This window comes from Loxodonta africana, chromosome X (genome assembly GCF_030014295.1).
Source record: "Loxodonta africana isolate mLoxAfr1 chromosome X, mLoxAfr1.hap2, whole genome shotgun sequence".
NCBI classification, from domain to species: Eukaryota; Metazoa; Chordata; class Mammalia; order Proboscidea; family Elephantidae; genus Loxodonta; species Loxodonta africana.
The window spans coordinates 89,108,018-89,136,006 of NC_087369.1; the positions used below are offsets into that span (position 1 = coordinate 89,108,018).

A 27,989-nucleotide genomic window follows, 5' to 3' on the forward strand; every position below is an offset into this window, starting at 1 on the left:
TCCTGTAGTGATTGGCTTATTTCGCTCAGCATGATGCCTTCCAGGTTCATCCATGTTGTGAGATGCTTCGCAGATTCATCATTGTTCTTTATTGCTGCATAGTATTCAATTGTGTGTATGTACCACAGTTTCTTTATCTATTCGTCTGTTTTGGGGCACCTAGGTTGTTTCCATCTTTTAGCTATTGTGAACAGTGCTGCAGTGAACATGGGTGTGCATATGTCTATTCGTGTGATGGCTCTTATTTCTCTAGGATATATTTCTAGGCATGGGACAGTGGGATGGTATATTTCTATTTCTAGCTTTTTAAGGAAGTGCCATATCATTTTCCAAAATGGTTGTACCATTTTGGATTCTCACCAGCAGTGCATAAGAGTTCCAACCTCCTCGCAACCTCTCCAACATTTGTGTCATGGGCTGAATTATGTCCCCCCCAAAATGTGTGTATCAGTTTGGCTGGGCCATGATTTCCCATATTGTGTGGTTGTCCTCTATTTTGTGATTGTAATTTTATGTTAAAGAGGATTAGGGTGGGATTGTAACACCCTTACTAAGGTCACATCACTGATCCAATGTAAAGGGAGTTTCCCTGGGGTGTGGCCTGTACCACCTTTTATCTTACAAGAGATAAAAGGAAAGGGAAGCAAGCAGAGAGTTGGGGACCACATACCACCAAGAAAGAAGCACCAGGAGCAGAGCACATCCTTTAGACCAGGGGTTCCTGAGCAGAGAAGCTCCTAGTCCAGGGGAAGGTTGATGAGAAAAACCTTCCTCCAAAGTCAACAGAGAGAGAAAGCCTTCCCTTGGAGCTGGCGCCCTGAATTTGGACTTGTAACCTACTAGACTGTGAGAGAATAAATTTTTCTTTGTTAAAGCCACCCACTTGTGGTATTTCTATTATTGCAACACTGGATGACTAAGACAGAATTTGTTACTAGAAGCAGGGCTCTGCTCTAAAAGATACCTAAAATGTGGAAGCGCTTTTGAAACCATGAATGAATGGAAGACTCAGAAGGAAGCGAAGAGAATTGTTAACACTGAGGAAGGCACAGATGGTAAGAAACAGCAGCAGAGGACCGGCAGCAGCAGAACCAGGAGACCAGCACCAGACAGAGCTGAAGCTGACCCATGGAGCAAGAGAGCTGAGTGCCTGTGTGCAGGAGGCTTCCTGGCAGAGTGGGGTGCCTCCAAGCACTTACCAGTGGAGCTAGGCTTGCCCACCCATGAGCTGAGTGCCTTCTGGGCAAAGTTTACTGGCAGAGTGGAGTGCTCCAGGCACTTATCAGTAGAGCTACGGAGCTTTGGAACACTTGCCCCAGCGGGGCTGATGTGGTCATGAGACCTGAAGAGCTGAGAGGCCAAGAAACCAGGAAGCAAAAGCTGAAGAGACAAGGAACACAAGAAGCTGAGCTGCCTTAGTCTCAAAAGGAATGGCCAGGACCTCTGGGGTTTCAAAGGGTGGAACCATGGTCTCCGGTGTTTCTAACAGTGGAGTTACCACTCAGATGGACTAGGAGAATTGTGCGCCTAAAGCTGAGGGAGCAGAGTTGATGTCCCAGTGGGCCTGGAAGGCAGAGTTGAAGCCCAGGGCTGAGGGGCCTCCACTCAGAATCTGGAGAGTGTGGCCAATACCTAGGGTCTGAAGGGCAGGGCTGTTGTGTAAATGGTCTCAGAGAACAGAAGATTATGTTCAAAGCCTTGAGGGCTCATGTAATGTGTTCTGCTGACTTGTTTGGTGCCTGTTATGAATTCTTTCCCTCCAATTTCTCCCATTTGTAATGGAAATGTCTAGCTTGTGCCTGTTCCGTGGTATTCTGGAAGCAGATAACTTGTATTCTAGATTTCACAGATGAAGAATTTTTGGATTTGGGGCTTGGAGTTAAGACTTTTGCTATGATATGACGGAACGAATATGTTTTGCATGTTGCGAGGATGTGAGTTTTTGGGGGCTAAAGGGTGGAATGTCATGGACTGAATTATGTCTGCCCAAAAATGTGTGTATCAATTTGGTTGGGCCATGATTCACCGTATCGTGTGGTTGTCCTCTGTTTTGTGATTGTAATTTTTTGTTAAAGAGGATTAGGGTGGGATTGTAACACCCTTACAAAGGTCACATCACTGATCCAATAGAAAGGGAGTTCCCCTGGGATGTGGACCGCACCACCTTTTATCTTACAAGAGATAAAAGGAAAGGGAAGCAAGCAGAAAGTTGGGGACCTCATACCACCAAGAAAGAAGCACCAAAAGCAGAGCGTGTCCTTTAGACTGGGATTCCTGAGCAGAGAAGCTCCTAGTCCAGGGGAAGATTGATGAGAAAGACCTTCCTCCCGAGCTTACAGAGAGAGAAAAAGCCTTCCCCTGGAGTTGATACCCTGATTTCGGACTTGTAATCTACTAGACTGTGAGAGAATAAATTTCTCTTTGTTGAAGCCATCCACTTGGTGGCATTTCTGTTACAGCAACACTAGAAGACTAAGACAATTTGTTAGTTTCTGTTTTTTTTTTTTCATTCATGCCAGTGATATCAAGGTGAGATGGTATCTCATTGTGGTTTTGATTTGCATTTCTCTAATGGCTAGTGGGAAACCCTGGTTGCGTAGTGTTAAGAGCTACAGCTGCTAACCAAAAGGTCGGCAGTTCGAATCCACCAGGTGCTGCTTGGAAACCCTGTGGGGCAGTTCTACTCTGTCCTATAGTGTCACTATATTTCTGAATAGATTCGACAGCAACAGGTTTGGTTAATGGCTAGCGATCACGAGCATTTCCTCATGTGTCTTTTAGCCTCTTGAATGTCTCTCTGGTGAAGTGTCTGTTCATATCATCTGCAAATAGGGACAGTTTTACTTCTTCCTTACCAATTTGGATGCCCTTTATTTCTTTTTCTTGCCTTATTGCTTAAGCTAGGACTTCAACCACAATGTTAAATAGACGGTGGTGATAAAGGGCATCCTTGTCTTCTTCCTGTTCTTAAGGGGAATGTTTTTTTTTTTTTTAAATTTTTATTAAGCTTCAAGTGAACATTTACCATTCCAATCAGTCTGTCACATGTAGGTTTACATACATCTTACTCCCTTCTCCCACTTGCTCTCCCCCTATTGAGTCAGCCCTTACAGTCTCTCGTTTCGTGCCAATTTTACCTTCTTCCCTCTCTCTCTATCTTCCCATCCCCCCTCCAGTCAAGAGTTGCCAACACACTCTCCTGTGTCCACCTGATTTAATTAGCTCACTCTTCATCAGTATCTCTCTCCCCCCCACTGACCAGTCCTTTTCATGCCTGATGATTTGTCTTCGGGGATGGTTCCTGTCCTGTGCCATCAGAAGTTCTGGGGAGCATTGTCTCTGGGATTCCTCTAGTCGCAATCATACCATTAGGTGTGGTCTTTTAATGAGAATTTGGGGTCTGCATCCCATTGGTCTCCTGCTCCCTCAGGAGTTGTCTGTTCTGTTCCCTGACAGGGCAGACATCGATTGTGGCCGGGCACCAACTAGTTCTTCTGGTCTCAGGATATTGTAGGTCTCTGGTTCAAGTGGCCCTTTCTGTCTCTTGGGTTCTTAGTTGTCGTGTGACCTTGGTGTTCTTCCTTTGCCTTTGCTCCCGGTGGGTTGAGACCAATTAATGTATTTTAGATGGCTGCTTGTTGGCATTTAGGACCCCAGGTGCCACAATTCAAAGTGGGATGCAGAGTGTTTTCATAATAGAATTGTTTTGCCCATTGATTTAGAAGTCCTCTCAAACCAAGTTCCCCAGACCCCAGCCCCTGCTTCGCTATCCTTTGAAGCTTTCATTTTATCTCGGAAACCTCCTTACTTTTAATCCTGTCCAATTAGGCTGACCTTCCATGTTTTGAGTGTTGTCTTTCCCTTCACCCAAAGCAGTTCCCATCTACAGATTGATCAATAAAAAGCCCTCTCCCTTCCTCCCTCCCTCCCTCCCCCCTTTGTAACCACAAAAGTATGTGTTCTTTTCCGTTTTTTCTATTTCTCAAGATCTTATAATAGTGGTCTTATACAATATTTTTGTCCTTTTGCAACTGACTCATTTCGCTCAGCATAATGCCTTCCAGATTCCTCCATGTTATGAAGTGTTTCAGAGATTCGTCACTGTTCTTTATCGATGCGTAGTATTCCATTGTGTGAATATACCACAATTTATTTACCCATTCGTCCGTTGATGGACATCTTGTTTGCTTCCAGCTTTTTGCTATTGTAAACAGAGCTGCAATAAACATGGGTGTGCATATATCTGTTTGTGTGAAGGGTCTTGTATTTTTAGGGTATATTCCGAGGAGTGGGATTTCTGGGTTGTATGGTAGTTCTATTTCTAACTGTTTAAGATAACGCCAGATGGATTTCCAAAGTGGTTGTACCATTTTACAACCCCACCAGCAGTGTATGAGAGTTCCAGTCTCTCCGCAGCCTCTCCAACATTTATTATTTTGTGTTTTTTGAATTAATGCCAGTCTAGTTGGTGTCAGATGGAATCTCATCGTAGTTTTAATTTGCATTTCTCTAATGACTAATGATCGAGAGCATTTTCTCATGTATCTGTTGGCTGCCTGAATATCTTCCTTAGTGAAATGTGTGTTCATATCCTTTGCCCACTTCTTGATTGGGTTGTTTGTCTTTTTGTGGTTGAGTTTTGACAGAATCATGTAGATTTTAGAGATCAGGCGCTGGTCTGAGATGTCATAGCTGAATATTCTTTCCCAGTCTGTAGGTGGTCTTTTTACTCTTTTGGTGAAGTCTTTAGATGAGCAAAGGTGTTTGATTTTTAGGAGCTCCCAGTTATCTGGTTTCTCTTCATCATTTTTGGTAATGTTTTGTATTCTGTTTATGCCCTGTATTAGGGCTCCTAGGGTAGATCCTATTTTTTCTTCCATGATTTTTATCGTTTTAGTCTTTATGTTTAGGTCTTTGATCCACTTGGAGTTAGTTTTTGTGCATGGTTTGAGGTATGGGTCCTGTTTCATTCTTTTGCAAATGGATATCCAGGTATGCCAGCACCATTTGTTAAAAAGACTATTATTTCCCCAATTGACTGACACTGGTCCTTTGTCAAATATCAGCTGCTCATAAATGGATGGATTTATATCTGGATTCTCAATTCTGTTCCATTGGTCTATGTGCCTGTTGTTGTACCAGTACCAGGCTGTTTTGACTACTGTAGCTATATAATAGGTTCTGAAATCAGGTAGGGTGAGGCCTCCCACTTTCTTCTTCTTTTTCAGTAATGTTTTGCTTATCCGGGGGTTCTTTCCTTTCCATATGAAATTAGTGATTTGTTTCTCTATTCCCTTAAAGTATGACATTGGTATTTGGATTGGAAGTGCGTTGTATGTATAAATGGCTTTTGGTAGAATAGACATTTTTACTATGTTAAGTCTTCCTATCCATGAGCAGGGTATGTTTTTCCATTTAAGTGTGTCCTTTTGAATTTCTTGTAGCAGAGTTTTATAGTTTTCTTTGTATAGGTCTTTTACATCCTTGGTAAGATTTATTCCTAAGTATTTTATCTTCTTGGGGGCTACTGTGAATGGTATTGATTTGGTTATTTCCTCTTCGGTGTTCTTTTTGTTGATGTAGAGGAATCCAAGCGATTTTTGTATGTTTATTTTATATCCTGAGACTCTTCCAAACTCTTCTATTAGTTTCAGTAGTTTTCTGGAGGATTTCTTAGGGTTTTCCATGTATACGATCATGTCATCTGCAAATAGTGATAGCTTTACTTCCTCCTTACCAATCTGGATACCCTTTATTTCTTTGTCTAGCCTAATTACCCTGGCTAGGACTTCAAGTACGATGTTGAATAAGAGTGGTGATAAAGGGCATCCTTGTCTGGTTCCCGTTCTCAAGGGAAATGCTTTCAGGTTCTCTCCATTTAGAGTGATATTGGCCGTCGGCTTTGCATAGATGCCCTTTATTATGTTGAGGAATTTTCCTTCAATTCCTATTTTGGTGAGAGTTTTTATCATAAATGGGTGTTGGACTTTGTCAAATGCCTTTTCTGCATCAATTGATATGATCATGTGGTTTTTGTCTTTTGTTTTATTTATGTGATGGATTACATTAATGGTTTTTCTGATATTAAACCAGCCTTGCATACCTGGTATAAATCCCACTTGATCAGGGTGAATTATTTTTTTGATGTGTTGTTGGATTCTATTGGCTAGAATTTTATTAAGGATTTTTGCATCTATGTTCATGAGGGATATAGGTCTAAAATTTTCTTTTTTTGTAATGTCTTTACCTGGTTTTGGTATCAGGGAGATGGTAGCTTCATAGAATGAGTTGGGTAGTATTCCGTCTTTTTCTATACTTTGAAATACCTTCAATAGTAATGGTGTTAAGTCTTCCCTGAAGGTTTGGTAGAACTCTGCAGTGAAGCCATCTGGGCCAGGACTTTTTTTTGTTGGGAGTTTTTTGATTACCGTTTCAATCTCTTTTTTTGTTATGGGTCTATTTAGTTGTTCTACTTCTGAATGTGTTAGTTTAGGTAAGTAGTATTGTTCCAAGAATTTATCCATTTCTTCTAGGTTTTCAAATTTGTTAGAGTACAATTTTATGTAGTAATCTGATATGATTCTTTTGATTTCATTTGGTTCTGTTGTGATGTGGTCCTTCTCGTTTCTTATTCGGGTTATTTGTTTCCTTTCCTGTTTTTCTTTAGTCAGTCTAGCCAATGGTTTATCAATTTTGTTAATTTTTTCAAAGAACCAGCTTTTGGCTTTGTTAATTCTTTCAATTGTTTTTCTGTTCTCTAATTCATTTAGTTCAGCTCTAATTTTTATTATTTGTTTTCTTCGGGAGCCTGATGGATTCTTTTGTTGCTCACTTTCTATTTGCTCAAGTTGTCGGGACAGTTCTCTGATTTTGTCTCTTTCTTCTTTTTGTATGTGTGCATTTATCGATCTAAATTGGCCTCTGAGCACTGCTTTTGCTGTGTCCCAGAGGTTTTGATAGGAAGTATTTTCATTCTCGTTGCTTTCTAAGAATTTCCTTATTCCCTCCTTGATGTCTTCTATAACCCAGTCTTTTTTCAGGAGGGTATTGTTCATTTTCCAAGTATTTGATTTCTTTTCCCTAGTTTTTCTGTTATTGATTTCTAGCTTCATTGCCTTGTGGTCTGAGAAGATGCTTTGTAATATTTCGATGTTTTGGATTCTGCAAAGGTTTGTTTTATGCCCTAATATGTGGTCTATTCTAGAGAATGTTCCATGTGCGCTAGAAAAAAAAGTATATTTTGCAGCAGTTGGGTGGAGAGTTCTGTATAAGTCAATGAGGTCAAGTTGGTTGATTGTTGTAAGTAGGTCTTCCGTGTCTCTATTGAGCTTCTTACTGGATGTCCTGTCCTTCTCCAAAAGTCGTGTGTTGAAGTCTCCTACTATAAATGTGGAGGTGTCTATCTCACTTTTCAATTCTGTTAAAATTTGATTTATGTATCTTGCAGCCCTGTCATTAGGTGCGTAAATATTTAATATGGTTATGTCTTCCTGATCAATTGTCCCTTTTATCATTATATAGTGTCCTTCTTTATCCTTTGTGGCGGATTTAAGTCTAAAGTCTATTTTGTCAGAAATTAATATTGCTACTCCTCTTCTTTTTTGCTTATTGTTTGCTTGATATATTTTTTTCCATCCTTTGAGTTTTAGTTTGTTTGTGTCTCTAAGTCTAAGGTGTGTCTCTTGTAGGCAGCATATAGATGGATCGTGTTTTTTTATCCAGTCCGTGACTCTCTGTCTCTTTATTGGTGCATTTAGTCCATTTACATTCAGCGTAATTATAGATAAGTAAGTTTTTAGTGCTGTCATTTTGATGCCTTTTCATGTGTGTTGTTGGCCATTTCATTTTTCCACATGCTTTTTTGTGCTGAGACGTTTTTCTTAGTAGCTTGTGAGATCCTCATTTTCATAATGTTTAACTTTGTGTTTATTGAGTCGTTACGTTTTTCTTGGCTTTTTTCTTGAGTTATGGGATTGATATTCCTTTTTGTGGTTACCTTTTTATTTACCCCTATTTTTCTAAGTAAAAACCTAACTTGTATCCTTCTCTTTCGCCTTGTATCACTCTCCATCTGGCAGTTCAATGCCTCCTATATTTAGTCCCTCTTTTTGATTATTGTGATCGTTTATCTATTGATTTCCATGATTTCCTGTTGTGTGTATTATTTTGTTTATTTATTTATTTTTTAGAATTAGTCTTAATTTGTTTGTTTTTGTGCTTTCCCTGTTTGAGTTGCGTTGATATCAGGACGTTCTGTTTTGTGACCTTGTATTGTGCTGGTACCTGATATTATTGGTCATCCGGCCAAACAATCTCCTTTAGCATTTCTTGCAGTCTTGGTTTAGTTTTTGCAAATTCTCTAAACTTGTGTTTATCTGTAAATATCTTAATTTCTCCTTCATATTTCAGAGAGAGTTTTGCTGGATATATGATCCTTGGTTGGCAGTTTTTCTCGTTTAGTGCTCTGTATATGTCGTCCCATTCCCTTCTTGCCTGCATGGTTTCTGCTGAGTAGTCTGAACTTATTCTTATTGATTCTCCCTTGAAGGAAACCTTTCTTTTCTCCCTGGCTGCTTTTAAAATTTTCTGTTTGTCTTTGTTTTTGGCAAGTTTGATGATGATATGTCTTGGTGTTTTTCTTTTTGGATCAATCTTAAATGGGGTTCGATGAGCATCTTGGATAGATATCCTTTCTTCTTTCATGATGTCAGGGAAGTTTTGTGTCAGGAGTTCTTCAACTATTTTCTCTGTGTTTTCTGTCCCCCCTCCCTGTTCTGGGACTCCAATTACTCGCAAGTTATCCTTCTTGATAGAGTCCCACATGATTCTTAGGGTTTCTTCATTTTTTTTTAATTCTTTTATCTGATTTTTTTTCAGCTATGTTGGTGTTGATTCCCTGGTCCTCCAGAAGTCCCAGTCTACATTCTAATTGCTCGAGTCTGCTCCTCTGACTTTCTATTGCGTTGTCAAATTCTGTAATTTTATTGTTAATCTTTTGGATTTCTACATGCTGTCTCTCTATGGATTCTTGCAACTTGTTAATTTTTCCACTATGTTCTTGAATAATCTTTTTGAATTCTTCAACAGTTTTATCAGTGTGTTCCTTGGCTTTTTCTGCATTTATCCTAATTTCATTTGTGATATCTTTAAGCATTCTGTAAATTAGTTTTTTATATTCTGTATCTGATAATTCCAGGATTGTATCTTCATTTGGGAAAGATTTTGATTCTTTTGTTTGGGGGGTTGGAGAAGCTGTCATGGTCTGTTTCTTTATGTGGTTTGTTATGGACTGCTGTCTCCGAGCCATCACTGGGAAACTAGATTTTCCAAGTAGTCAGCTAAAAAAAAATGCAGTCAGATCCCTATCTGAATTCTCTCTCTGGCTCCGGGTATTCGGATGTTAATGGGGTCGCCTGGGGAGGGTGGGGGAGGGATCTGAGAGCTAGGAGTGTAGCACCACAGAATATAGAGCTGAACAACACGTTCACGCTCCGCCCCCATTCGCCAAAATCCGGGCTGGACGGGTCCCTGGCTAGGACACTGCTTTCCTTGTTCGGAAACCAGTCAATTCCTCCTGGGGACTTCCTCCGGTGCGCGGCACCGCTCGTGGGCACTGGGTGGGCGTTTCCCGCACGAACGGGTGGGCCCGCCCCCAGGGTCTATTCAGGCGATTATAATTAGGTCCCGCGGTCACGCCCCGCCTGTGCGCGCACCCAAATCCCAGCGGGATGACTTCCGGGTTAAGACGCTGCTTTCCCTGTTCGGGAACCAGTCACTTCCTCCCCGGGACTTCTCCTTCCAGAGCGCCACACCTCTCGCGCGAACTGGTTTGGGGTCACCTGCACGGCCAGGTGGGCCCGCCCCCTGGGTCAATTCAGGGCAATAAAAATGGACTCCGTGCTCACGCCCTGCTCGTGCGCGCGCCCAAGCCCCGGCAGGACGGCACCCCGTCTGGGACGCTACTTTCTGCGCTTCGGGACCAATCAGTTCCTCCGCACGGCCCGATGGGCCCGCCCCCTGGGTCAATTCAGGGCAATAAAAATGGACTCCGCTCTTACGCTCCGCTCGTGCGCGCGCCCAAGCCCCGGCAAGACGACACCCTGTCTGGGACGCTACTTTCTGTGCTTCGGGACCAATCAGTTCCTCCCGGGGACTTCTCCTTCCGGTGTGCCACACCTCTCGCGCAAACTGGGAGGGCGTCACTCGCACGACCAGGTGGTCCCGCCCCCTGGGTCAATTCAGGGTAATAAAAATGGACCCCGCGCTCATGCCCCGCCCGCGCGCGCGCGCGCGCGTGCCCAGATCCCAGCGGAATGGCTGCCCGTCTGGGATGCTGCTTTCCCTGTTTTGAGACCAGACACTTCCGGGGATTTCTCCCTCTGGTGTGCCGTGCCACACGCGCGGACTGGGTGTGCGTCCTCCCGCACGAACGTGTGGGCCCCGCCCTGGGGTCACTTTAGGGAAATATAGTTGACCCCCCACCCGCTCGCGCCCCGTCGGCTTCTCGCCTAACTCCCGGCGGGACGGCACCCCAGCTGGGACGCTGTTCTCCCCCCTCCCAGATCAGTCACTGCCTCCCGGGTGCTTCTCCCTCCGGCTGCGCCCCTACGCCGCCCGCGCCAACCTGCTAGGCTTCCTCCCGGGATGGGTTCGGGGGGGAAGGGGTGGGCCCCCTTTCTGTGCCGTCTGCCCCCCTGGGCTCTGCCCCCGATCGAGCTCCGAAGGTCACCTGCCTGGTGCGCTGGCTCCTAGTTCTGAAAAGAGTCGCTGTCTGTCCGTATTTGTTCGTTTTCCGTCTCTAAGTCTGTGCTTGTTGTTCAGAGTTCGTAGATTGTTATGTATGTGATCGATTCCCTTGTTTTTCCGAGTCTTTGTTGCAAGAGGGATCCGCGGTAGCGTCCACCTAGTCCGCCATCTTGGCCCCCCAAGGGGAATGTTTTAAGTCTCTCCATTAAGAATAATGTTGGCTGTTGGTTTTGTATAGATGCCCTTTATTATGTTGAGGAATTTCCCTTCTATATCTATTTTATTGATAGTTTTTATCAGGAATGTGTGTTGGACTTTGTTGAATGCCTTTTCTGTGTTGATTGAGATAATCACGTGATTCTTCTATTTTATTTTATTCATGTGGTGGATTACGTTGATTGATTTTCTAATGTTGAACAATCTTTGCATACCTGGTATGAATCCCACTTGGTCGTGGTGTACTATTTTTTTGATATGATGCTGAATTCTATTGGCTAGAAATTTGTTGAGAATTTTTGCATCTATATTCATAAGAGGTATTTCTTTTTTGTGGTGTCTTTGCCTGGTTTTGGTATCAGGGTTATGCTGGCTTCACAGAATGAACTTGGAAGTATCCCTTCCTTTTCTATGTTCTGAAATAGTTTTAGTAGTACTGGTATAAGCTTTTCTCTGAATGTTTGGTAGAATTCTCCAGTGAAACCATCTGGGCCAGGGCTTTTTTAAATTACCTTTTCAGTCTCTTCTTTTGTTATGGGTCTGCTCAGATTTTCAACTTAAGTTTCTGTTAGTTTGAGTGAAAAAAAAAAAACATTGCCATCGAGTTGGCTCTGACTCCAAGCGACCCTATAGGACAGGGTAGAACTGTCCCATAGGGTTTCTGAGGAGCACCTGGTGGTTTCGAACTGCTGACCTTTTGGTTAGCAGCTGAACTTCTAACCACTACACCACCAGGGCTTCTAGAAATTTGTCCATTTCCTCTAGGTTTTCAAATTTGTTGGAGTATAGTTTTTCATAGTACTCTGCTATGATTATTTTTATTTCATTTGGGTCTGGTGTAATGTCCCCCATTGCATTTCTTATTTGGGTTATTTTCATCCTCTCCTGTTTTTCTTTTGTTGGCTTGGCCAATGGTTTATCAATTTTGTTGATTCTTTCAAAGAACCACCTTTTGGTTTTGCTGATTCTATCGTTTTTCTATTCTCTATTTATTTCTGCTCTAATCTTAATTTTTCAGTTTCTTCTGGTGACTGTGGGATTCTTCTGCTGTTCTCTATTTGTTCAAGTTGTGTAGCTAATGTTTTGATTTTGTCCCTTCTTTTTTGATGGGTAAATCTATTGCTATAAATTGACCTTTGAGCACTGACTTTGCTGTGCCCCAAAGGTTTTGGTATGATGTGTTTTCATTCTCATTTGATTTTAGGAATTGTTTGATTCCATCTTTGATTTCTTCTATTATCCAAGTTGTTTTTAAGGGGGATGTTGTTCAGTTTCCATGTGTTTGATTTTTTTCCTTGCTCTTTCTGTTATTATTGTTTACTTTTATGATGTTGTGATCAGAGAAGATACTTTGTATTATCTTAGTGTTTGGGATTTTATTGAGGGTTGCTTTGTGGCCTAAGATGTGGTCTATTCTGGAGAACATTCCATGTGCATTGGAAAAGAACGTGTACTTTGTTGCTGTTGGGTGACGTGTTCTACATATGTCTATGAGGTCAAGTCGATTCACTGTGGCCTTTAGATCTTCTGTATCTTTGTTGAGTTTCTTTCTAGATGTTCTGTCCTTTACCAAGAGTGGTGTGTTGAAGTCTCCTACTATGATTATGGAGCTGTCAATTTCTCTTTTCAGTGCTGGTAGAGTTTATTTCATGTATTTTGGAGCCCTGTCATTTGGTGCGTAGATATTTATTATGGTTGTCTTCATACGGATTGTCCCTTTAATCATTATATAATGCCCTTCTTTGTCCTTTATAGTGGATTTTGTTTTAAAGCCTATTTTATCTGAGATTACTATTGCCACTCCTGTTCTTTTTTGGTAGCTGTTTGAACTTGATATATTTTTTCCCATTCCTTGGTTTTTACTATATTTTTGTCTTTGTGTGTCTTGTAGACAGCATATTGATGGATTTTTTTTCTTACTCATTCTGTCACTGCCTGTCTCTTTATGGGTGTCTTTAGGCCATTCAGTGTGATTATCGATAGGTGTGAATTTATTGCCTTCATTTCATAGTGTGCTTTTTTTGTGGAGCTGATGTTTTGCTTGTTCTTCTTACTCTCCTTTGCTGAATTCCTTTTGTTTCTGGATTTTTTTCATTTCTTTTGTTTTTGTAGATTTTGTGTTTACTGGGACTTTATGGTTTTCCTCTTTATTGTGATGAGTAGGTTTGTTAACTTTCTTTGTGATTACCTCGAAACTTACCCTTATTTTCCTAAGTTTGAACCATTTTTTTATTACTTGGTATCACCTGGACTTCCTCTCCATTTGAAAGTTCTATACCTACACTGTTTATTCCTTCTTTTATTGTTCTGACGTTGTTGTCATTTACAGAATAATCTCTCTGGTTCCCTGTTGTAAATCTTTCAGTTTTGTTTTATCCTTGGGATTACCTAGGTTGGTATCTAACTGATGTGGCCTTGTGTCTTAGATTCAGGCTGTTGTCTGATGTTGATTTTCTAACCGAAGGACTCACTTTAACAGTTTTTATAAGCTTGGTTTGGTTTTTACATGTTCTCGTAATTTCTCTTTATCTGGAAATGTCCTAATTTTGCCATCATATTTGAATGAGAGTTTTGCAGGATATATTATTGTTGGCTGACAATTTTTTCTTTCTCGGTTTTGTATATGTCATCCATTGCCTACTTGGCTGCATGGTTTCTGCTGAGTAATCAGAGCTTAATCTTATTGTTTCTCCTCTGTATGTGACTTTTCATTCTTGACTGCTCTCAGGATTCATTCTTTGTCTTTGGTTTTAGCAAATGTGATTATAATATGTCTTGGTGATTTTCCTTTGGGGTGTATCTTTTATGGGGTTCGTTGAGCTTGGATGGTCAGCTTTTTGTCTTTCATTATATTAGAAAAGTTTTCTCTCAGCAATTCTTCAATGATTCTCTCTTTGTTTCCCATTTTCTTCCCCTGTTCTGGAACTCATACCACTCGCAATTTTTTGCTTTTGATTGTATCCCTCATGATTCACAGAGCTTTTTCATTTTTCGTTGTTCTTTTCTCTGATTTTTCCTCTAACAAGGTGTTATCCAAGGATTTGTCTTCAGTTTTGCTGATCCTGTCTTCTGTTGTTTCAAACTTACTCCTCAAAACCTTCTATGACACTGTCCATTTCTGAAATCTTGCTGTTTATCTTTTGGATTTCTAGTTGCTGTTTTTGTATGATTTCTAGTTGCATGTTTATTTTGACATTTTGTTCCTGTATTATTTTCCTTAATTCTTCCATTGTTTTGTGTGTCTTTTCCATGATTTTGTCTATTTTTTCCTTGTTCTTGTCTTCTTTTTTCATCATTTCTTGGATAGCCCTGAATATTAGGGTTTTGACTTCCCTATCAGGTAGTTCCAGTGTCTCTTCTTCTACCAAAAGGTCATCTGGTGTTTTACTTTGGATGCCTACTTGAATCTTCATGTCCTCTTTTTTTTTTTTTTAATATGTTTTGATATAGCCTGCTGTCTTCGGGACATTCAGTAATTATTTCTTTGTTTACTGGTTGTAGATTTGTTTGTTTCATCCTGTTTTTTTTTTTTTGGTTATGTCTGGGCAGGCAGGCTGGGAGTTCTTCATTGTTTGCTCATCTGAGGGTGCCATACTGCTCACCATCTTGTCCAATGGACAGGGCCAGTCGCTCAGCTATGGTGCAGCAGGGCAGGTCCAGCAAATATGGACGGGTGGGGATGTGTCTTTTGTGGCACATACTGGGCCAACAGGGCGGGGCTGGGGGGGCAGTGCACGGCAGAATCTGGTGGTCCATGCATGTGCCACTTGGGAGTGTGGTGCTCAGTACACAGTGCAGATAGGCAGGAGGGAATGAGATGTGTGGAGCTAAGTGGGTGTAGGGAAGAATAGAAAAAAGAGAGAAAAACAAAGCCAAAAACAAAAGGAAAAAAAGGCACTGTGGGAGCCTGCCATTGTAGTGGCACAGACCCAGGGAAGCTGTGTGCCCATGGCTTCTAGCTGGGTGGTGTGGCACAATCTGTCATGATTGGGCACAGTCAGCACACGTGGCTAGATAAGCAGGAGAAAGGAAAGGAAGGAAGGAAGAGAGAGATAAGAAATTGGAAAAAAAGAGAAAGGCACACTCGGCCAGGTTGTTGGGAGAAAGGAAAGGAAGGAAGGTAGAGAGAGACATGAAACTGAGGGGAAAAAAAAGCCAGGTGGTTGGGAGGAAGGAAAGGAAGGAAGGTAGAGAAGGACAAGAATCTAAGAGAAAGAAATAAAGAAAAAAACCAAAAAAGTCCTGAGGGAGCCCACCAGAAGTGGCTACCCAGCCCTGTGGTGCTGCACAGCCCGTCAAGAAGTAGTGGAAGTGGCACACGGTGACAAGTGTTTGGGACAAGTGTAAGGAAGGAAGATAGAGAGAGACAAGAAACTGAGAAAAGAGGGAAAAAATGCCTTGAGGGAGCCCACTGGCATTGTGCCTCGGATGAGTGAAGCAGCTCCCCAGCCGAGTGGCACTGCAGAGTCTTTCAAGAAGGAGTGGATATGGCATACGGTGCAGGTGTTTGGGAGAAAGGAAAGGAAGGGAGATAAAGAGAGACGAGAAACTGAAAAAAGAGAAAAATGCCCCCAGAGAGCCCACTGGCTTGGTGGCGTGGACTGGGAAAGGTGCTCCCCAGCTAAGCAGCACTGCTCAGCTCATCAAGATGGAGTGGAGATGGCAGACAGCACCAGGTGTTCATGAGAAAGGAAAGGAAGGAGGTGAGAGAGAGAGAGAAGAAACCAAAAGAAGCCAAAAAAAGTAATTAAAAAATGGCATTGAAGGAGCTGGCTGGTGGGGGCAGGGTGAATCCAAGCAGCAAGGAGCCGGCACTCCCTGGCCAAGTGATTGTGGCCTGCTGGAAAGCAGTAGAGGCCACACAGGAGAAAGAAAGGTGGGGAGTGGGAAAGCATGTATCACTGGTTACCAGGTGCTCTGTCTCCTGCTTGGAGCTCCGTGAAGCTTCCTTCCTGTACTCTTTGTCTACCATTCTTGGTAACTGAGGGGTCCAAGATAGAGAATTTGTGCCACGTTAGCTGATAGGGGACCTCCAGTTTGTAGCTCTCCTTGTTCTCTGTTCTCTGTCAGTTTCTTATTCCTTTCGGTGCTTGGATGAGTTCTTTATCCCTTCATTTGATGTTTAGGGTTCCAGGATTGATATTCATATCTGTTGTACTTAGCTTTTTCGGTCTCTGCTGTGGAGGGACAGGGTGGTGCTTCTGTGTATAGTGCCATGTTGTCTCTGCCTCTCACAGTGACATCTTGTTCCACCTAGTTTCCCCCAGTCACCCCACACTTATATGAGACATATTTATTTCTACTACTGCTTTTCCTTCTTCCTCTTTCCACTCCTTTTTCTTGCCCCCTTTCTCCTACCCCCTTCTTTTTATGTTTATTTTTACAGTGAATCTCTCATCCTTTGATCCATTCTGTTCTTATTGTTTTGTAAGGTCAAATTGCCTTAAAACATTGGCCCAAATGATGGCCAAACTTAAACCTAGCATTGAATCAATCTACTCATCTCATTCAAAGTGTCAGTAACAAACCCATTGGTGTCAAGCTGATTCCAGCTCATAGCGACCCTATAGGACAGAATAGAACTGTCCCATAGGGTATCCAAGGAGTGGCTGGTGGATTTGAACTACTGACCTTTCGGTTAGCAACCAAGCTCTTAACCACTGTGTCACCAGGTCTCCATAATGCCAGTAGGCTGCCTTAAAATTGAAATTGCAGCTATTATTAGAGCATTGCTTTTTTGTTTTATCTGTCATGAACATGAATATAAAATTAACATTTGTCAAGGCAATCACTAAGAGATAATAACACACTATCCCTGTGATGCAATCATTGCTGCAAATGTTTTGGGGCCTCCTATTTTGGAATTAAGGGCTAACACTATATAGTGTTATATAATACTATACTATACACTAATACTATATAGTGGAAAGAACGTGAGGTTCTCAAATGATATAGACTGATCTGCCACTGAACTCTGAACTGTGCAATATGTTTTAAGTCCTGCTCTCTGAGATTCCAGTTCCTCGTATATAAAAATGGGTTAAAACTATTTACCTCACTGAGTTTTCTCATGAATCAATAAGCTAATGTTTGTGAAAGTGCCTGGCACATAGTTGTTGTTGTTGTTAGGAGCCATCGAGTAGGTTCTGACTCATAGCAACCCTATATACAACAGAACGGAACACTACCTGGTCCTGTGCCATCCTCACTATTGTTTTGCTTGAGCCCATTGTTGTAGCCACTGTGTCAATCCATCTAGTAGAGGGTTTTCCTCTTTTTTACTGACCTTCTACCTTACCAAGGATGATGTCCCTTTCAAGGGACTGGTTCCTCCTGATAACATGTCCAAAGTAAGTGCTTGATAATTTCATGGTTTCAAACTTAGAGCCAGTTTATCATTTGTGCAAGGAATTTAATCTTCTACTTTTACTGTCCCTGTACACTCTCCCTTGGTTGATGGTTCTATTTTTCCCTCTCTCTTTGTGTTCCAGTCAAACTCAACTATGCACTTCCTTAAAAAATTAGGAGTATGAAGAATTTTCCTCACTTAGTACATATGAAAATATATATCAAATAATATAATTAGTTTTAAAAACATGTATAGATGCCAGCCCATTAACAAAAAGACTTTCTCTATCACCTCTATGTTTTAATAGAGTATTGGAGATTGTGGCTAACATGTTAATACCAATATAAAAGAAAGCCATAGGAAATGTAAGAATTTGAAGAAGAGAGATGTAACTTTCATTACCTGCAGAGAATATAATCATTAACAGACAAAACACGACAGAATAAATAGATATTCTGAAACAAATATGACAGTTCAGAAAGATTGCCAATTTTGAGATCAATAATAGCAATAATTTAAAAAATTTCTTTACCCCTGCTATGCCAAACTAGAAAATAAAATAGGGAATAATATATCCCTCAAAATAACAAGATCTAAAAGTTTTCAATGAATAACCTAACACAGAAGGCACAAATTTTCAGAGAATATTTTAAAATTCTTTAAAAATATAAAGGAAGATTTGACTAAATGAAGCTATACCATGCCCATGTTTGGAATGATTTAATATGGTAAATGTATCAATCCATCCCAAATTAACTTCCAACTTCAATGCAATCCCACACCAATTTTCAGTTGGATTTGGGGGAAAGTTGGTAGACTTACATTTATAACGGAAAATTTTTCTTGAATGCAGTGGAAAACTTTAAAAATCAACTTGAGAAAGAAGAGCAAAGAGAGAATTCACCCTATTACATATTAAAATATATCTTTAAGCCACAGTAATAAAATGACACAGTACACTTATAGAAACTGATAAGTAAACAAGAAACAGAAAAGAGAACTCAGAAATACATTCAAGGATGCATGGTAATTTGACATATGATAAAGATGCCCCTAGATGCATTGGAAAGGTGACAGATATTTCTACTTCACCAACTGGAAAAAATAGCTGGATTGTTACCTTTCACAGTACAGAAAAATGGAATTTGGACGGATTAGACATAAATAGGAAAGAAAGCTAAATGCACATATCTAATATAATCTTTGTTGTTAGGTGCTGTGGAGTTGGCTGTGACTCATGGCAACCCTAAGTACAATAGAACAAAACTTTGGTCAGCCCTGTGCCATCCTCACAATAGTAGTTATGTTTGAGCCCATTGTTGCAGCCACTGTGTCAATCTATCTCGTTGAGAATCTTTCTTTTTTTCTCTGACCCTCTCCTTCACTAAGCATGATGTCCTTCTCCAGGTATTGGTCCCTCCTTATAACATGTCCAAAGTAAGTGAGACAAAGTCTTGCCATCCTCGCTTCTAAGGAGCATTCTGGTTGTACTTCCTCCAAGACAGATTTGTTCATTTTTCTGGAAGTCCGTGGTATATTCAATATTCTTTGTGAACACCACAGTTCAAATATAACCTAAGGAGGCAAAAAAATATATATTTTAAACGGGAACCCAAAAGCAAAAACCATAAAGCCAAAAAGATGTCTTTTACTATAGTATAATTAAAAATTTCTGATTATCGAAGGACATTATAGACAAAATTAAGTGATAGATGACAGAAAATATTTAAACCATCAAAACCAACAAGGGATTAATAGCTAGAATAGACAAGAATGCCCCCAAATCATCAAGTAAAAAACAAGAAAACCAATTTTAAAAATGGAGAAAGGATATAAATAAGCAGGTCACTAAAAGAAAAGTCCAACTGGCTACCAAATACATGAAAAGACTCTAAAACTTACAAATATTCAGATAAATGTTAATGGGGACAATGAGATAGCACTATAACACCATCAGAACTGCAAAAAATTATTAAAGTGAACAGTGCCAAGTATTGCTGATTTTGTGAGGAGATGGGCCCTTGATAGTCTTAATATTACAGACTTGAATGAGTGTCTTGCATTAATTATAGAAGCTTTACAGAGTTATATTTCATGATTCTATTCTTTTTTTTTTTATTCAATATGATACTGCCATGATCATAAATGTACCAATCCAAGAAATTCCCATTTTATTGGGTCAGTGAAAGAAGACCCTCAGTGAGATGGATTAACATAGTGGCTGCAACAATGGGCTCAAACATAAAATGATTGTGAGGATGGCACAGGACTGTGCAACATTTGGTTCTATTATACATAGGGTCACTATGAGTCAGAGCTGGCTTGATGGCACCTAACAAACACACGTATGTATATATTGCCAGTTTCTGTAATAGTTATTTGTTTTGTTATTACTAGAATTACAAACAGTGCTATAATAAAAAAAATACATATCATATATCTTTGTATACCTATGAAAATATATACAGGCAGTCCCCAGGCTATGAAAGAGATCCATTCGTAAGTCTGTCTTTAAGTTGAATTTGTAGGTAAGTTGGAACAGGTACATATGGTTCTTATTTAGCATCAGTTAGTTAAATGTTTGTCTTGTTGTTGTTAGGTGCTGTTGAGTCAGTTCCAACTCATAGCGACCCTATAGGACAGAGTAGAGCTGCTCATAGGGTTTCCAAGGAGTGACTGGTGGATTTGAACTGCCGACCTTTTGGTTAACAGCTGAGCTCTTAAACACTAAGCCACCAGGGTCTTTCTATGTATATATAAAAAAAAAAAATAGAACACTTAATAAATGCTTCCAAATACACTAAGACATCTGTTTAAATTTTGTTTTGTTTTATTTATGAAACAAAGTAGAGAATAAGAAAGTATACGAGGCATACAGTTAGAAAAATAGTTTACCTGAAGCCCCTTAAAATTCTGAGGCTGAAAAAAAATATTTTGAGAACATCTGAGTCAGGGTCTCTCAAACTGTTTTTCACAAGATGTAACAAGAACAACACTTGATGCATAATAAGTGCCAGGTCATCTCTATGCACCATTACATTAAACTGCACAGGAACTTGATGAGGCAAGTTGGATTCTTATCATCCCCATGAAACAGATGAGGAAACTGAGGCTTAATGAGAACAGTCATTTTCCTAGGTCAGCATGCTCAGATGGGCTAGGAAGAAAAGCCTGGCAACCTACCTCTGAAAATCAGAGGGATGGGTAGGACCAGGCAGTATTTCAATCTTTTGTGCATGGGGTCACTGTGAGTCAGGGCCAACTCGACAGCAACAGCAACAAGCAGAAGAAAAGAGCAGAATTAGGACTAAAACTCAGACCTGTCAGATCCCACAACCTGGGTCTCTTAATTTGGAGAAAAGCTGCCTGCAGTCAACCTCCCCTCTTGCTTCTATCACAGGTTGGCACTTTAAAGGAAGCCCTTCAGAATTCAATGCCCTCCTTGTTTAGTTAATCATATCCTTTTTCCTATACTATGAACTGCTTTGTAACATCTCACAGAATGAGTGTTCTGCAAACAGAACTTGAGCAACCATGACTCAGGTCAGCTTTGCAGAGTAGAAACTTGGGCTGGGAGAGTAAATGACTTGCCTCCAGTTGCATAGCTAATAAATGTCAGAATTGGCACCATAAGGCCAGGCCTCCACATCACAGAGAAGTGCTCTGCTGTGTTCGGCTGCCTTACATCACCACTCTATTTCTAAACCATACTCTGAGCCAGCAGGTGCAATTGCAGCTAAACTTACCAGGCTGAACATCAGGACTAATCTTGTAGGAATACTGTTAAATCAGCCTCTCATTAGAAGAGCAATAATGCTCCAGCGCGCAGGGTGCTTTCCCACTTATGGAACGCTTCCACAGAACTCTTCTGATTCAAGGCCTTGCTGTCTCTAGGTATATCTGAATCGATCCAACAGTGAAATCTTATAACAATACAATGATGAAGTCTTATTCATACATTTTGTTGTTGTCAGCAGTCATCGAGTCAACTCCAACTCACAGTGACCTTATGTACAACAGAAGGAAATGTTACCCAGTCCTGGGTCATCCTCACAGTTGTCGACATGTTGGAGGCCATTGCTGTTGCAACCGTCCTGCTAGTCCATCTCACCCTCACTGGCCCTCTATTTCACTGAACATGATGTTCCACTCTAGCGATTGATCTCTCCTGATGACATGACCAAAGCAAGCAAGTCAGACAATGTTCTGTTGTGATCCATAGAATTTTCATTGGCTGATTTTCAGACGTATATCATCAGTCCTTTCTTCCCAGTCTGTCTTAGTCTGGAAGCTCCGCTGAAACCTGTCCACCATGGGTGACCCTGCTGGTATTTTAAATACCAGTGGCAAAACTTCCAGCCTCCCAGAAACACGCAAGCCACCACAATATGACAAATTGACAAATGAGTGGTGGCCATAAATTTTATACCTCTCAAAATAAACTTTCATCACTCAGTATACGCTGAAACATCTTAAACATAATAAATACAGTAATGCGTGTGTTCGTTATTACAAACCATTGTGTTTAACTCAAAATTTTAATATAATAGGCTTTTTGGCAGTTCGTTCTTAAGTATGAGTTGTCTGTAAGTCAGGTGTTCTTTTCTTTTTAAATTTTTATTGTACTTTAAATGGAGGTTTACAGAACATACTAATTTTTCATCAAACAGTTAATACACACATTGTTCTATGACATTGGTTAACAACCCCACGATATGTCAACACTCTCCCTTCTCAACCTTGGGTTCCCTATTACCAGCTTTCCTGTTCCTTCTTGCCTCCTAGTCCCTGCCCCTGAGCGGGTATGCCCCTTTAGTCTTGTTTTGTTCTATGGGCCTGTCCAATCTTTGGCTGAATGGCGAACATCAGGAGTGACTTCATTACTCAGCTGAAAAGGTATCTGGGGGCCATACTCTCAGGGTTTCTCCAGTCTCTGTCAGGCCAGCAAGTCTGGTCTTTCTTTTGAGTTAGAATTTTGTTCTACATTTTTCTCCAGCTCTGTCCAGGACCCTCTATCGTGAGCCTTGTCAGAACAATCAGTGGTGGTAGCCGGGCACCATCTAGTTGTACTGGACTCAGTCTGGTGGAAGCTGTGGTAGATGTGGACCATTAGTCCTTTGGACTAATCTTTCCCTTGTATCTTTAGTTTTCTTCATTCTTCCTTGCTCACTAAGGGGTGAGACCAGTGGAGTATCCTAGATAGCAAGTTGGACGTTGTTAACCTGGGGACTTATATACAAAGAAAATTAGAAAAAACAAAAAACAAAACTCAACTATGTTGTTTCCCTCCTTCCTTTGTGGCTACCAGTTCTCTTGAGTCAAAACCTAGAACTTCCATATAAGGATGGTATGTTGGTGTTGGCCTAGAGTTATAGGGAAAAGTAAGGAAACAATTTTATTGAGCTCCACAGTGTACCAGGTATCAAACTGGGCACTTCAAATTGTCTTATTGAATCTTCACAACCTATGAGGGAGCAGGTATTATTATTCCTTTGTGTGGATGAGGAAATAGGTTCAGAGAGGTTAAATAATTTGTCTAAGGATGCAGGATTAGAGCCAGGTCTGTTTTTGCTGATGCTCTTTTCACTACATCACCACAAATGACTATGGGAACAGGCTGAAACTGGGAGTCAAGATGAGAGAAACCTTGGCCAGCAATTATCAGTAAGCAGACTGACAGATCTAAAAATTAATTTTAGCTGTATTTTTTTCTGTTGCTGTGAATGCCATATGCTGATAACATGTAGAGTTGCCTGAGAGATATAAGTGCAAACTGTGGTGAAATCAATGGCTTTAAATCAAGTACTCATTTATTCATTCACGTTAAGGTAGAGGTGGTCTGTAAACCTTGATTTTTTGCCCCTACCATAGGCCCCAAAATGAATCTCCAATGATATAATATCAGGTATCAGCCCAAATGGCTAGTCAGGTATTTTGTTTTGCAGGAGTGGGATGCTTATTAATCCTCCTTAATTAAATCAAATTGGCAATTGCCTTCTTTGCCTCCATGTGCTGACAATTTTGATTGTAGGAGAAAGAACCTTGGTCTTTGGTGATATACATTGAGATTGCTGTGACAATGGGTTTGTTATGGAAGTTAATGTTGGAGGACAAGGCTTTCTAGTTTTATTGAAACAGCTATGAAATGTTTATTAGTAGAAATAAATTTTAAACTAGAAATTTTTCTCTTTTCTTTGCAGCAAAGTCAAAATGAAAGGACCATTCCTTCAAAAGTGAGCATCGCACATGTGAAAGGATTTTTTTTTTCTTACAGTAACTCTGAGGCTTGAGGCTGACAAGATGGATTCAGAGCACCTCCAGCCTCAACTGCTGTGGACCATTTTAATTGGGCTTTCTCTGCCATATTTGGCAGAGACATATGGGTTCAGTAAATGTATGCAGTATGAATTTGACATTCACCATGTGTTCTGCATTCAGAAGAAGATCACGAATTTGATAAATGCCATTAGTGACATCCCTGGATACACCACTCACCTCAACCTGACACAGAACCAAATTCATATCCTTCCTCCCTATACCTTCACTAATTTGTCTGCCCTGGTGGACTTGCGACTGCAGTGGAATTTCATTCAGGAGATTGGCATGGGGGCCTTTTGGGGACTTAAAAACCTGACCTTTTTGAGTTTAGTAGAAAATAAGATTAAAAGTGTGAACAACTCATTTGAGGGCCTATCCAACTTGAAGACCTTGCTCCTGAGCCAAAATAAAATTACCCATATCCACAAAAATGCCTTTGCCCCCCTTGTCAAATTGAAACATGTAAGCTTATCCCAAAATAATATAAAGAATTTTTACAATATTCTTGAAGCAGTCCAGCATCTTCCATGCCTGGAATACCATGATCTTTTTAGCAACAGCATCATCTCCTTGGACCACCACCCCAGGTCATTGGTATCACTGACCCATCTGAGCCTGCAGAGGAACCAGCTAACAGAGTTAAATTTCTCTGCTTTGTTACTGCCTAATCTGACCACTCTGGATGTCTCTCAGAATGGCCATCAAGTCATCCAGAATGTGTCTCTAGAAACTCTGCCCCTACTTAAGGGCTTGAATCTGAGTGGAACCCTGGTGAACTTAGAAGCACTCCCAGCCAAACACCTGCAGAATCTAAGGGAAATGGACCTCAGTAACCAGGAGTTTAGAAGCAGACACTTAAACTTGAACACAGTATGTCACCTCCTCAGAAACTTACCCATATTAGAGACTTTGGTTTTTCAGAAAAATGGTGCTGATGCAGAGGGCATAAAGTACCTTTCCAACTGTACAAGGCTTTTGTCCCTTGACCTGGGCAAAAACAATGATCTGGTTTACCTCAATGACAGTGAGTTTGATGCTATGCCCAGCCTTCAAAGGATGAATCTAAATAAGTGTCAGCTTTCCTTTGTCAGCAACAGAACTTGGAGTGCCCTCCAGAACTTGGAAGCCCTAGACCTGAGCTACAACAAGTTTAAAAGCTTTCCAGATTTTGCATTTTCACCCCTGTGGTGCCTGCAATTTCTCTTTCTCTCTAGAAACCCCATCACAGAACTTGATAATATGGCCTTCTATGGGTTGTATTCATTGAAGGAGCTTAACTTAGGTGGGTGCTGGATAGTAACAATTGACAAGTACTCCCTTGCTCCATTTCCAAATTTAGAGAGTTTACACCTTAGAAACAACAATATTCGGTATCTGAAGCATAAAACCTTTCAATTTTTGAAGAAGCTCAAAGTTTTGATTCTCTCTTGCAATCACCTGGAAGCTATAGAGAAGAGTGCATTTTCTGGCCTCACTAACCTATATAAACTTGATCTGGCATACAATATATTGTCAGGATTTTATGCAGACATTTTCTTGGGCCTTGAAAATCTAGAAATTTTGGATCTCAGTTTTAATAAAATTACATATGAAACCATTAGGACCTTGAAAATTCCTCCATTTATAAACCTCAAGTCTCTAAAACAACTCAACCTAGAAGGACAAATGCATGGGATTCAGGTTGTTCCAACCAGCTTCTTCCAAGGACTGAATAGTTTACAGGAGCTACTACTAGGAAAAAATCCCATGGCATTCCTGGACCAGCTCCAGTTTGACTCCCTGACTAATCTCACGAAGTTGGATATCTTAGGAACAAGAGCTGAAGACCGAAATCTCTATTTAGATACTTCTTTATCCCATAAACTCAAAAAATTAAAAGTGCTGCACCTGGAAAATAACAACATAGAATCATTGACCCCTGGTATGTTCTCTGGTTTAGAAGGCCTTCAAGTCTTCTCTTTAAGATTCAACAACCTAAAAGTCATTAATCAAAGTCATCTGGAAAATCTGAAGTCTCTGATGTACTTTGATATCTACAGGAACAAACTGCAGTGCAACTGTGACAATGTGTGGTTCAAGAACTGGTCAATAAATACAGAAAATGTCCACATCCCCTACCTCTGGAGCTACACCTGTCAGCAGTCAAATACCCAGAGTTTTCTTGATAGATTTTGATGATAATGTGTGTAATTTTGATCTGGGGAAGGTCTGCTTCTTCTTTGCCTTCAGTCTGGTCCTCATAACCATGATCTTCTCTTGGTTCGATGTCAAGATAACTTCATCATTATGGTATGGGCTCTACATATTTAAAACTTGGTGCTTAGCCAAATGGTATAAGAGAGAGAAGGACTTCACCTATGATGCTTTTGTCTCTTTCACTGCCACTGATGAGCAGTGGGTATATGAAGAGCTTGTTCTAGCCCTAGAAGAAGGTGGCCAGCCCACATCTAAGCTCTGTCTGCACCACCGGGACTTTGAACCAGGTGTGGACATCTTTGAGAACATCCAGAATGCCATCAACACCAGCCGGAAAGCTTTGTGTGTGGTCAGTAGCCACTATCTGCACAGTGAATGGTGCCGGCTTGAAGTACAGCTGGCCAGCATCAAGATGTTCTATGAGCATGAGGATGTTATCATCTTGATATTCCTGGAAGAGATTCCAAACTATAAGCTATCTAGCTACCACCGATTCCAGAAACTTGTGAATAGGAAAACATTTATCACCTGGCCAGACAGTGCCCACGAAAGGCCACTCTTCCGGGCCCGTGTTAGAAATGCATTGGACAACAAAACTGTGGAGAATGACAATGCACAGCTAATTGTGGCTGAATGACTGGAAGCCTTCATGGCCTCAAATCCAAACATATAAGGTCTGTAGGAGCTACGAGTGTGACTGAATGTGCCTGTTCTGTAGGGAAAAGTGCATGGGTTGCTCACAATCATAAGACCTAGGATCATTTGGGTAATGTCCATCAAGCAACTGGTAAAGTGGAGGGGGCTGCTTGAAGAAGCTTTAAGAACAGAGTCTGCACTATTAAAGGATTACATATCTGGAATGCATACCTGTTTTACTAAGGGGAGGGCTTGGGGGACCAGTCACCTGAAAGTCTGAGGACCAGGAGGGACCTCATATGTGGTTAAGAACATTGCTCAGCTAGTTTGATCCAAACCAATTTCTGTCAATATAAATTGAACTATACCCCTTATAAGAACCTGTAACAACAGAAATACCTTGTACAGGGCTCAATAAAAGCAAAAAAGTTAGAATTCTGTTGTATTTTTCTTTACAGCATAAGATTCCAGAGTTCAGCTTTTTCATCTGTTTAAGTCAGAGCACAAGAGCTAGGAGAGATCTAGTTGGGATCCAACAATTTACTTAACGGGTAGCAGCCTTGATGAGCTAGCAGAGAAATGATGGGTGTAGAAACTTCACCCAGCTAGGACGAAACATATTTCATAGAGCAGTTTTTAGCAGCCATCTTAAAACAGGGGTGTAGACTCCAGTGGTTGCATGCTTCAGGCACAAACACAAACCAGTGTCATGGAGGAAACAATGCCTAGTGAGAACAATACCCAGCATAGGGGCAATGTCTCTGGCATTAGGCCAAAGTGCTACAAATTCCTGTAGGAAGGAATTTCTTACAAAAAAAAGTGCTACAAATTTCTGTAGGAAGAGGGACCATAGGGCCCAAGAGAAGGTGAACTTATAGTGTGAGTAGTCCTTTTCTGATTATCTTTCCAGGAGAGCTTTGCCTTTTGTCCCCTGGCTTCCTTCTTCAGTTTTTCCCTTATTCCTAAAACTCTGGGAGGAATTTGTTGAGGAAAGACTATTTAGGGAAGAATTTTTAGTAGCTGCATGTTTTAGTCATCTAGTGCTGCTATAACAGAAATATCTCAAGTGGATGGCTTTAACAAACAGAAGTTTATTCTCTCACAGTCTAGTTAGGCTAGAAGTCCAAATTCGGGGCATCGACTCCAGGGGAAGGCTTTCTCTCTCTCTGTTGGCTCTGGAGGAAGGTACTTGTCTTCAAACTTCCCCTGGTCAAGGAGTTTCTCAGCACAGGGACCCTGGGTCCAAAGGACACGCTCTGCTCCTGGCTTTCTTGGTAGTATGAGGTCTCCCACTCTCTGCTCGCTTCCTTTTCCTTTTATCTCTTGTAAGATAAAATGTGGTGCAGGCCACACCCCAGGGAAACTCCCTTTACATTGGAGCAGGGATGTGACCTTAGTAAGGTGTTGCAATCCCACCCTAATCCTCTTTAACATAATCTAATCTTGCCTCCCGCCATGTGTCTGTCAGTTTGTTGTACTGTGGGGGCTTGTGTGTTGCTGTGATGCTGGAAGCTATGCCACCGGTATT

The 27,989-nt window shown here is 41.0% G+C and overlaps 1 protein-coding gene across 1 annotated transcript; it reads left to right on the top strand.

The window, feature by feature from the left end:
• On the top strand, nucleotides 1-27,929 carry LOC100656971 (toll-like receptor 13). The gene is given in 3 exon segments (XM_064278583.1): nucleotides 1-2,529; nucleotides 23,512-25,786; nucleotides 25,788-27,929. Coding segments are annotated over 2 exon segments (2,850 nt in total). The 5' UTR covers nucleotides 1-2,529; nucleotides 23,512-23,611; the 3' UTR covers nucleotides 26,463-27,929.
• Nucleotides 27,930-27,989: the final 60 nt, after the last annotated feature.